Raw genomic sequence first — 12,493 nt, 5'->3', positions numbered from 1 at the left:
GGTATCATCCGTATATTGATGACACCTCAGTCCACATCTCTGGATAACCTCCCCCAGTGGCTTCATGTATATGTTAAACAACATAGGGGATAAGATAGAGCCCTGTGGAACCCCATGGCTTAGATGCCACGGCACAGAACAATAATCCCCCAGCACCACCTTCTGGAATCGGCCATCCAAGTAGGAGTGGAACCACTGCAATGCAGTACCTCCAACTCCCAGCTCAGACAACCTATCCAGAAGGATACCATGGTCGATGGTATCGAAAGCCGCTGAGAAGACAAAGAGAAGATAAAGTGCATCCGGTGTGTGTGGGGTGGTGGTGGTGGGGTATTGTTAGAGGGGTTTAAAAGCAAAACAAAAACTTCCTAATAATCAAAGGTTGAAGGGATCTGCATCCAACTTGGCATGGCTAAAGCCCTACTTAAGAGCTACCAGGGTGCCAAATTTTATCTTTTTATCTTTGAAAATGATGATGTAAGCATTTTTGTTAATAATTCCCATTTATAATAGAGCAGTTCTCTTAAGACAGAGCAGTTTTCACAGGGTAATCCGACAGTGCAGGGAGACAGAGCTGCCCTGAAAATCAGGGTGGGGAATCGCCTCATCGGAGCTCCACCCCAAACTTTGGGGAGGAGCAGACCCGCTCTGCACACCTCTAATATTCTGTACTGGTCAAAAAACATGTCAATTTCTATCCACCCCTTCACTCAGGACTAGCCCAAAATTGCTTAAATAATTACATTGAAGAGGGATTTTTCTTAGCTCAAAACGCATCCCTCATTTAGTAATTAAAAAATGCAGGAGCCCTATCAAATACACCTGATTCGCATTGGGTCAGAATGGAGCTTCAATCCAAATCAAGAAAAAGGGCAGCTTGTACTACAAAGACTGCAGAGATATGTGGATCCTCTTAAGGCAAGCAGTACAATTTAACAATGGAAAAGAGAAGACTGCCATTTGTACAAGGTGTGAAGAGAACTGCCTCTCACCCTTCACTGATCTAAACAATTCCATTTGGTTCTTGAGAGACTTTTTTAGGCACACAGAACGAAATCTTTGAAAAGCCTTCTTATGTTAGACTAGTCCTGTAAGAGTAGGTTTTGATGTAGAAACTGGTGTTCCACAGACAGTATGTTTAAAGCGTCAAACAGCACAATCCTATGTATATCTACTCACCCAGAAGTAAGTCCCATTGAGTTTAATGACACTTATTCCTAGGTAAGTATTAGAGCTGTGTGCAAGCGACCTCTGAAAATTCCCCACCTTCTTTGTAGGGGGGGGGGGCAATTTCTCTGAATTTCTCCAAGGGGAAGAGAAATACTCCAATAATTTCTCACAGGTAGGCATCACTATTGGCAAGCATTGTAGAACAGCTTCTTTCTTTACTTTTCCTAAGGGTTTTTGGTTTTTCTGCACTGCCACTGCAAGTGGCAACAGCATCAACTGTATTGGCCTCCTGGCCTCCATTATGCATCCTCCACAATGCCCCATATACCTAGCATCACTCCAGGGCATTGAGGGGAGGGAATGCAGCCACCATAAAAAAAATGGTGAAGAAAATATAGAGAAAATTCTGAAAAGTATACTTTAATTTCTAGGAGGTAAGAAAAGAAAAATTTCAGGAATTTCCTAAAAGTTTTCTTTCCCCATGAAAGGGGCTTCCCTTTTTCTGCCACATTCTCAGGACATTTTATAATGTATTTTGAATGTATGTTGGTGGTGTTTTTGACCTTACCTAATAACTGTAAGGTGGCTGAGGGTACTGTCTATATTGTTCTTTCTATTACACATCCCACCATTGTTCTACCATCTCCCAGGCTGTCTGCACTTCCTGATCTGAAAAGGCCCTACATGATGTCTTCCTCTGTGCAAGAAATGCAGGAAGCCAAGGAATCTGCAGGGTGTCACAGCGATGACTGTACAATGAAAGACAGGGCACTTTTGCCCACTCCTCAGCTATCTCATAAGTAAAGTAAGCACAAGGACACTGAAGCAAACCCATGAGAACTCTTTTCCATCAAATTGAATGAGAATGGTCAAAATTCTCATGGGAGAAATTTTTGGCACAGCACTAGTAAGTATATATAGGATTGAAGCCTATAAGGCATATGCCTGCTGTAGATCTACTAGCCTAAAAAAAACCCAGATGAGATATTCTCCATGTGACTACATCCTTGGCAAGCAGTGAATGGACACAAAATTGAATGAATGAACTGGCCATGCATTAATTGATATCTCATCACTTGATTACTCAGCAATCATTTGAATAATGGAAACTAACACCCCAAACTGAAAAACTATTTCATTTGAATGAAGTAATGTCAACAAATATGGAATCTCTTCTTGTAGTATTTGATATGTGCTGATTATCATTATTCAATACTGTAGTCTTTGAATACTGAACATACACACCGACGTGTTTTTGTAATAAGCTGGACAGAAATAAAGTTGCCAGTATAACCCACCTTTAAGAGTTGCATAAAGGGGACATATACCACCTAGACATCATCTTATAAAAATTCTCTTTAAGACTAGAGCTTAATAGTTTGATAAGGAAACAGAGATGGTGGGTACAGAAATATGTCGAATCAGTAAGACAATAATGGTTTAGGAATTATTAAAGGCGATGAAGCTAGCTGAAGGCATGCAGATGCTGGAGAACAATGGTGAGAGGCTGGAAGGCAGAGCTGTGCATGTTATATGGCCTACCCTGCAAACTCCCTATGCTACCCTAAAACCCACAGATATAGTGAATGATGCTGTTCAGTCACCAGTGTTGAAATTAGATTCTACTGCCTGTTTGTTCTGAATGTGGGATGGGCAAGCGCCATGTTGTCCTTCACCCCCTTAAGGATTTGGTAGCCCGTACTCCCTTTGGTTTCTCTCCTCTCCAGAAATTAGGACCTCTATCTTGTTCCTGTTTTACAGCACAAATCCTGACCAGGTTGGCTCAGAGGTAAGCCCCATTCTTGATCGGTGGGGCATACTTCCTAAGTCAGTGTACTGAGGACTGCAGCCTGACAGCACAATGCTCTACATGTGGCATCTTGTCCTTCACCAGCCCTGGCCAGATGAAACAAAGGTAGTGACTATGATGAGCAATGGGGAGAGGGGAAAGACTTAAAATGGAGATGAGAGGTAGGATTCATTAGGTCGGCTCAGCTGCCATTATGGCATCTAAGAGGCCAGGTGTTTGGGGGTTGTTTTAGGCCTGTTGCATGGGAACTGAGTGTATGGGTCTGTACAGCAAGACTGTCTCTCAGGGGTGGTGCTCTTCAGGGTATGGGGTCAGGGTAGGAGTGGGGGAGAGCTGGCTCTGTCAGGTGCCACTGCCTCAGGACGTGCTGCAGGGTAGCCGAGGTGAGGGAGTAAGACTCACCTGTTAAAGAAAACAGGTATGTGAAAACAAAATTCTGAAGCACAATATTGTCTACAGTGAAATTTGAATAAACATAGGCAGCTTAGTACAGAGATTTTAACAAGAGGAAATAGAGATAAAGACAGCTTACTTCCGCAGAAACATTCTGAATGAGAGAAGACCAGAAGATGGGGTGGGGGTGGGGAAGTAAAGCCAATAAGGAAGTAGTTGCAGTAATGTACGCAAGGATTGGCTAGGGGGCATGTGACACATGGCATTGTATATCCTTGGGCTAAGTGCTATTGGTCAAAAACATAACACCATTTCCAAAGACAAACTCAGTAGAGATAAAGAGGGCATTTCACTGGCAAGCAACACACAATATGGTAACATTGCTTCTGTGCCTTTGTCCTTCTTCCCTGAAATATACCACACACTTGGAAGTGAAGGCTTAACCCACTTTCTCCGTCTTTGGGGACAAATGTTGAAGCTTTATTGTGCACTGCCTTGTGTGTGTGTGTTTTCCTCCTGCAACTAAAGCTATTCCAACTGTATAAGTCACTAGAATTATTCTCTGAGGACTCTAGCAGCCAGAGTTCCGCTTTAGAAGAATACCTATTATTCTCTCTTTTGCCTTGTTCTAAGAAGTTAATCTCCTGACTACTTCCCAGAATGCCAATTAGAAATTGTTTAAAGAGAAGAAAACTAACCAAATGCTTCTAATTTTCCAGAGAAAGTCCTGTCCCTGCTCTTTCCCAAGCCCATTTTGATAAGCATTGATTTACTACATCTCCAACAGAGGTCAGCAGAGCCTTAGAGGACTGACTTTTTGTAGTCAATGATTATAGCTGTAAAAAAAATGTTCATTTTTCCAAATTAGATTAATGACCCAAACACATATAGTATATTTGCATTACTTCTTTCTGCAAATAATCATGCTCACAAAGGTTTAAAGGGTACAGAAAGAGGTGTGTATTTGAACTATGGTATCTCTCTCATCTTACTGAGGTCCTTTCTTTTGTTCATTTGGTCTGATCAAGAATGCAGTTACTCAAAAGGCTGCATATACATTCATCAGAGACCAATCCAACAAAAGGAAAGCAGCAGTGGGAAAACTTACATCAGGACTGCTTTTCTTAACTGATTATATTTACACTTACTTTCATGGAACTACCTGCTTCTTGAGCAAAGAACCAACAGTACAAGCCTGTAGATGGCTAGTCAGAAGTACCGTATTTCTTCGATTCTAAGACACACTTTCCCCCCCATATAAACATCTCTAAAAATCGCAGGTGTGTTTATTATTTCTTAGAATCAAACTTTTTTCCTGTTGGTGGTACTGAAATTAGTGTGCGTCTTACAATCGATGGCGTCTTAGAATCGAAGGAATACGGTAAGTCCCATTCAGTCCATTGTACACCCAGTTAAGTGACTATAGGATTGCAGCCCAAAGATGGTACTTGTTAATAGGCCCCACAAAACTCTACAAGGCTCCACAGGTGCAGGTTCAGAAAGTGATGCTTAAGACAAAAAGAACAGGACTTTTTAATATTTCCCTGAATCTATTCCATATTTAGATATATAAATATGTATTCTCCTATATCTCTTTAAGGATTACAGCCTCTGATACTGCAGGTAAGCACATAGCCACCAGGACTAGTAGCCATTGATAGCCTTCTCCTCCAAGAATGTATCCAACCCCCTATTAAAGCCATCCAAATGGGTGGCCATCACCACATCTTGTGGTAGTGAATTCCATAGTTTAACTATGCGCTGTGTGAAGAAGTCCTTCCTTTTATCTGTCCTGAATCTCCCACCAATCATCTTCATGCGATGAGCCCAGATTCTAGTATTATGGGAGAGGGAGGAAAATGTCTCCCTATCCACATCCTCCACACCATGTTGTACACCTTTTCAGGACTCCCCTATAGCCTCCTTTTCCCCAAGCTCCCTAGTTCTTCAGAAGACTCTTCAGCAATACTGAATAAAATCAATTTGTGTGAATGCTATAGGCAATTTACGGAACGACCCTATATGCATCTCCTCAGCTGTAAGCCCCATTGAGTTCAATGGCCCACTCGCCCAGGTAAGCGAAGATAGGATTGCAGTCTGAATTCTTCCTGAGACCGACAGAGAAAGAAGAGCTCTCGGAAGAGCTGACGAGCTTATTTCCTTCCCCTTTCTCCCGTGTGTAGCGTCCATTCTGTAAAGCCTCTCTTTGTCTCGTGAGCATTAATTTATTAGTGTAGCTCCTCCCCTCCGTCAGCGTGCCAATCGGATATCCAGGCAGGTTTTAAAGGCCAAGAAATGTGACAGCACTGGGAGGAGGGGGTGGGGGAAGATTAACTCTTTCCGTGACGGCCAAAAGAAGACCCTCTTCTCTTCTCTTTCTATATGATCGCACAACAAGTCATAAACGCTGCCAGCAGCATCTGTGAAAATAAAGGCAACCCTTTGCACTAATCATTACCCAGCCTTTTAATTGGCCATAGAAAGCTGGCGTCTGGCTCCTGTACAGATAGCGGGTGGTGATGGGGTGGATAGCATCCTAACGAGACACCGTGCAAAGGGAGTTGGGGCGGGGGGGGGGGGGTCGAAACAGTGAAGGCTGGTGGCTCTGGTGCCAATAGGGCGATGAATTTGCTCTGGGTTTCAGTCAGAACCATTCAGAACTCTAAAGGAGCCATCCAAGGTGCTGAACCCGGTTTAGGGATAGGGTTCAGCACCTTGGATAGCTCCTTGAGAGTTCTGGCTGAAACCCAGAGCGGATTCGCCGCCCCACTGGCATCAGATCCACCACCCTCTACTGGGGAGAGAGATAGAGATAAGATACACACGCATCCGATGTGGAGAAACGGATGGGGGTGAAATTGTAAATATCCCCTCGTTAGGGGTGGGGTGGGGGGGATATTGACAGACGCCGGCTGCAGCCGGGATCAGAATACGGCACCAGCACAAAGGGAATCGATCGTTTCCTTTCCTGCCGCCTCTCAGCCTCCACGAGCACTCGAGGGAAAGGCGAGCGAAGAAATGCAAGCGAGCCCGCGAGTGACACCGTTGTGCTTCTGGCCTCGCGGTTAGAGACCGCCGAGCTGCGCCAGGCTCCGCTCCCTCCGCGCCCGGGATCGCCATCCCCTCCTTCATTCCTATAGATCCACGGGCTCTCCTGGGAGGGCTTTTCTCTCTCCCCCCCCACTATAAATAAGGAGGCTGGGGGATTTGTCGGAGAGGCGCAACAGCGAGTGATGTCAGCTCGACGCCGAAAATAGAGAGGGATAGACTGCAAATCCACAGTTAAACCTTCCAATCCAGCTTCAGCCAACACCATGGCAATGTAAACTCACCCACCACCCCTTACACATACACACACCCCACTCTCACAACCCCCAGTTCCTCCCTCCCTCTCTCTCTCTCTCTCTCACACACACACACACACGCACACACACACACACACACTCCGTCTCTCCACACACACTCCTCGCCACCCGCAGCCAGCTCTCCGGCAGAACGCGAAGGATCAAAGCGCAGGTGCCCACGCTGCCTAAGCCTTGCCAACCCCCACTGATCATCCGCTCCTCTCCCCCCACCTCCCTCGCTCGCCGCTCTTCTTTTTCTTCGCCACTACGCTTTGCTCCTCAAGACGTTCAAGCTTCCAGAAGGCGTTGAGAAATCGCACTCCAAGCCAGGAGGAGGTGGCGGCGGCGGCGGCGGCGGCGGCGGCGGTGGTGGTGGTTAGATCTCCAGAGCCAAGCTACTTGGATGCTTGCCTTTCGGAGCCCCGGAGGATTATACAAGGCAGGAACTCAAGGGGATCTCCGACGCCCAAAGATAAAAGGAAGAGGGGCTTTCCCCTCCCCCGCCCCCGCCGAAAGCGACCAAGCACAGCTCAAGCCCTTGGATTTCTTGTGAAGAGACAGTCAGGGGGGCTGAGCGCTGGACCAGCATGGCATCGACAGAAGGGTGAGGGGGGACTGGGGGGTCTTTGCGGGGAGGGGTGTGGTGGGATGGGAAGAGGGGCTCGTGTGGCTCGCGGGTGGCGTGGCTTGACGGTTGCATGGAGATCGCCTTCACGGCCTCCCGACCGACCCCAGGATGAAAGAGGCATCCAACTGCAGCTTAAGGCGAGAGAATGGCATTTCAAATATGAGCCTCCCTTGGGAAGGAAAGCTTCCTCTTTCAAGCTAGCCTTGACTTCTTTAACCCTTGCGAGGCTAAACGCGATGAAATAACTTTTTTTTTAAAAAAAAAAAACCCAACAACCCAAGAAGAATTAATGATGCAATTCTTCCTTGCACACTTAGAAGTAAGTCCCATGGAAAACTACTGGGGCTTACTTCAGAGTCGGGTTGCAAACCGCGTCTTCAACTGCAACTCTGTATCTACTTACCTGGTGATAAGCAATGGGGCTTATATTCATATTTAGCAGAGGTGACAACCTGTGGCTGTCCAGATGTTGTTGGACTACAGTTCCCATCATTCCTGGTCATTGGCCGTACTGGCTAGCGCTGATGGAGTCCAACAATACGGGAGGGGAGAGATCCATCTCTGATATAAAAGATCGCGCTGCGAGGTTGCAATCCTGCAGGCACTTACCTGGGTGGGAATAAGCCTCATTGGCCTGGGTGGGACTTACTTCTGAGTAGATATGTATAGGATTGCGCTGTCAGGCTGCAATCCTAACCACACCAACTTAGAAAGTCAGCCCCGCTGAGCAAACAGGACCCGTTTTTGCGCCCCGAAACAGCGACAAGAATGACGAGCTCCTGAATTATTATTATTATTTTCCCCGAAAGGAGAAGAGGCTTCCCAATTCTTACGTGGTTGTGCAATAGATCCGACTCGTGCCAGATGCAGTTTAAAATGCCCGCAGGGGAAGGCAACGGGAAGTCACGCTGCTGGAGGGAGCTGCTGGATTGCACAAGAGTTATTGCGGAGTTCTGCCTTTCATGTTGGGTTTGGGTCGCTTCTCTCTGCTATGCCAAACCTTCAGAAGTTTCCCGCCTCTTGCGAAACGGTCCCCCAAAGGCCCAAGTCAGCCTCCGGTGCCCTAAGTTAGGGGCTTGCTCGCTTGTTTGTGTTTTGAAAGTTATGTCTGAGGCTCCCCGCGGGTTTTGTCTCGTTATTATATCAGGCGTCTGGGCTGGCCGATGGCCTCTTGATCCGCGGGGCTTGCTGTCAGTTTGCATCAGCATGATCTGCTCTGGACAGGACCTTGTGAGGACAGAGTGTAAAAGGAGGCTTGGTTTAGATCTGTCGGAGGTGTGTGTGTGTGTGTGAGAGAGAAAGAGGGGGGGATCCACACTACTGCTTTATAGCGCTATTGAAGTGCACTGATAACTGTTGGGGCACAATCCACTGCTTTCATGGTGTTATTTCCTGCTTTTTATTCCACATTCATAATGATTCGACACAAGTGCAGGCTCTACACTACTGCTTTAAAATGGTTTATAACAGGAGTGGCACCTCTTGTGGCCCAGGACCACACTCCATATGAAGTTTTCAAACCATTTTCAAAGTGTCATCTCCTGCTTGGTGTAGATCTGGTCTGCGTGGGCGTGCCTTTCCAAGGCTAAAAGGTGATTTAAAGCAACCTGCAGCTTCAAGGCACATGGCTGAAAAGAGGACAAAAGAAGTCTGTGTTCTCTCTCTAGCATCAGACAGGTGACCGGGCAGGATATTGTTTTAAACGGCAAACTCGATGCTTTGGGCAAACAACGGTTCCACAGCAAGTCTCTACAATGCTTTCTCTGCGAAGTGATAAATGCCACTCCAAGGAATGTAAAGATCATGTTTGCTCACCCCTGTTCTAGGCACTGTAGAGCACTTTAGCATTTTGTCTTTGTAATGACTTGACTTCGCTGTTATCAAAGGTAAATTAAAACAGGTGAGTGACAGAGATTGGCGCTCTTTGCCAATCTGCTGCCCTCCAGATGTTCTGGACTACAACTCCCAGGATTCCTGACCCTTGACCATGCTGGCTAGAGCTGATGGAAGCTGAAGTCCAAACATCTGGAGGGTGCTAGTGTTGAGAAACAAAGAATATGTGGACATCTTCACCAACCTAGCTGCCATAGAAGAAGATTCCATCCATGCCATGGCATTCACTGTTATTTGACTGCATAGATACTCTTTGCTTTAACGTGGCCAGGTTTCACCACTTCTATGTCCCATTGATTTCAGTTAGATACCTAAGCACCTTCTTTACACTTTCTCATTTGAAATCAATGGAACTGAAAATAACCCATTAGATTACTATAAAGCAAGCATCATCTTAGAAGAGGTGTTCTCACCTCTGCCTGAGAGAAGGGGTGTAGATGTGACTTTTCTATGATTATACCTGTCGTGTCATATATGTCATCATCTAAAAACACTGTATTCTCTTTTTTCTTTTTTGCTTTAGTGCTCTTTTTCATATGCATGTTTATGTAGATTTAATCAATTGACTGATCAACCAATATACTGAAACTAATACAGAAATGACCACCGCTTCTTTTATTGGGTGACATGCTACCTCCTACTTAAATGTGCTAAACACTGGCTCAACTATAACCCTTATGAAATGCTTCTAGGAACATAGGAAGTTGACATATATTGAGTCAGACCATTGCATCTGCACTGCCTGCCTATTTGCTACCAGGCCAGGTAGGTTTTGTTATTGGTGAATAAAACCCTAAAGCATTTTGGACCAGGGTATTTAAAAGTGTGTTTTAGTAACATAGGAAGCTGACTTCTGCTGAGTCAAACCATTGGTCTGTCTAACCCAGTATTGTGAACACTGACAGGCAGCAGCGGCTTGCCAGAGTTTCAGGCAGGAGGATTGAACCTGGAACCTTCTGCATGCAAAGCAGGAGCTTTACTACCGAGCCATGACCTCTCTCTGAAGGCTAGTGATTGAAAAATAATATTTATTTAAAATCATATAATTTTATTTTTTAACCAATTTTGCAGCGCTCTTCATATGCATCCCAATAATTCTTTTAACGACTCTATAATGTACAATGCTGATATTATCCTCATATGACAGATGGAGGACCTGAAAGTGGCTTGTTTAAGGCCACCCAGTGTATTTATGGCTCACCTGAAATTTGAGTTAGGGCCATCCAACTGATGGCTCATAACCACTATGCTATATCAGCTCACACAACACACTTAGGCTTTTAAAACACTGAAAGTGGAGACTGATCAAGTCTTCCTGATTTGCACAAAACACCTTAACAATCCAGCCATTAGGTTTGAAAGTAGTATATGTTGATCATAGATATATACAGATAGTAGAAAACCCTCTTTTCTGTTTATTTTACACATACATACCCTCCCTTCTTTCAGAGAAGTCCCTATGCTCAGCTGAGGATAACAGTGAAACCGGGGGGGGGGGGAGGGGAGGAAAGGATGTAGACATTGGAGCAGTTTTGGAGCTCCATCACACTGGGGGTTAACACGCTCCCTGCCTTCACTTCTCCGGCAGTGTTTTCGTTCCTCAGTTACTTCCTCTTTTCAAAAGAGTAAGTACAGAATGAGCACGAGGCCCACTGAGTCTGCTGCTCTAATGGCGCTGCTTCTCCTGCACTCAGCAAGAGAGCTGCAATTCTGTATTTAAAAAAATACATTGGACTTAATGAGGGGTGTTTTTTTGTTGTGTGAAGAAGGCTAGAAGAGGCAGAAGGGGCACGGGAGGCAGACAACATCATGTGAGGGACCTGAGCAAACTCCGTGAGTGCCCAGTAACGAGCGTGCAATAAAATGCTCATCAGATGGAGCTTTTGCTCTAAATGTACATCCTGGAACTCTCAACACTTGATGATTTGATTGAATGTGTGAATTGATTCCACTGAAAAGCATTGTCTTTGAGGTGAGTGACATGACACACAAGTTCTACCTGTGGCATGTTGATCTGTAATAGTTCATTTACACCGCCAAGTGACCACGGTGCTGCAGTTTTCAAGCACTGAATATGAAAGTGTAAGTCAGCCCACTGCTTCTATTTAAGGGAATCAATATATATTATAAGGAAAGTCAATGATATATTTTGAAGATATATTAATATTTATGTGCCGTAAGCTGCAATCTAAACCTTTGGAATGGGCTGTAGCTCAGTGATAGAACACATGTTTTGTATACAGAAGGTCCCAGCTTCAATCGCTGGCATCTTCAGGTAGGGCTGGGAAGGAATCCTATCTGAAACCCAGGAGAGTGGTTGCCAATCAGTGTAGACCATACTGAGCTAGAGCGACCAATGGTCTGGTTTGGTATAAAGCAGTTTTCTATGTTCTGAAGTTTAGTTCTTAGACACTCTGAACTAGAAAGAAGGAGATAGATGTCACCTCCTGAACTGGCAAAATCCAAACGATCTGGATGATAGAGCAGAGAGAACGGTAATAATGTCCCTGTGAAACATTGATCACTGTTGTGACGCATGGGGAAGTATATTGTTTAAAAGATGAATTTATGAATGGACAGTGAGATTGCAATGGGATGCTGGGTACGAAAGCAAAAGAAGCAGAGGTGCATGGTTTAATTAATGTGGTAAAACTGATATTTGCAAGTACATCCACTAGCACTGACTATTATTTGTAGAGAGCACAATCTCATGCATGTCTACTCAGAAGTGAATTCCCATTATGTACAATGAGACGTATGCCCAGGTATCTGTGGATATTTAATCCATAATTAAATCAGTGGGCCGTATCTCTTAGTAGACACGCATGGGATTGTGTTGTTAATTTGACTGTCCATAAATGTGTGGGGAAACTTTAACAACCTATTGAAAATAGGAATGGAACAAGGTTCTCCAGTCCTATGGAACTGACTGCGATGGGACTAATTTCTGAGTAGACATGGATAGGATTGCAGTCTTAGTCATTAATGCAGTTAGATGGTGTGCTTCTATGTTGGCTTGTCACCAGATTGAATAAATCAATCTGCTAATTGGTTTTGATTGACATGGGTTTAAATTGATATGAGCTTTAATTGATTAAATCTGCATATTAAACACAACAATAGTTTGGGAAGATCTATTTGCATTTAGATTTTAGATCCTATGCGGTGGCTACTAGGTTAGATAGTTTTAAAGGGGCATTAGACAAAAAAATTTCAGTGGCTGTTACAATCTCCTGGTTTTAGAGACAATATGCC

General features: G+C 44.7%; 1 protein-coding gene across 1 annotated transcript in view; it reads left to right on the top strand.

Annotated features, from left to right (window-relative positions):
* The first annotated feature begins 7,070 nt into the window (after positions 1-7,070).
* The window catches only part of SLC1A2 (solute carrier family 1 member 2), a 115,869-nt gene continuing 110,446 nt past the window's right edge, over positions 7,071-12,493 (top strand). The window contains exon 1 of the mRNA XM_063117423.1: positions 7,071-7,321. Within this exon, the coding sequence (XP_062973493.1) occupies positions 7,305-7,321 (17 nt within the window). The 5' untranslated portion in view covers positions 7,071-7,304. The remainder of the gene's footprint in view (positions 7,322-12,493) is intronic.

The sequence above is a fragment of the Elgaria multicarinata genome, chromosome 2 (genome assembly GCF_023053635.1).
Source record: "Elgaria multicarinata webbii isolate HBS135686 ecotype San Diego chromosome 2, rElgMul1.1.pri, whole genome shotgun sequence".
NCBI lineage: Eukaryota > Metazoa > Chordata > Lepidosauria > Squamata > Anguidae > Elgaria > Elgaria multicarinata.
The sequence above is the reverse complement of the archived record's forward strand: the minus strand, read 5'-3'. Positions and strand labels throughout refer to the sequence as shown.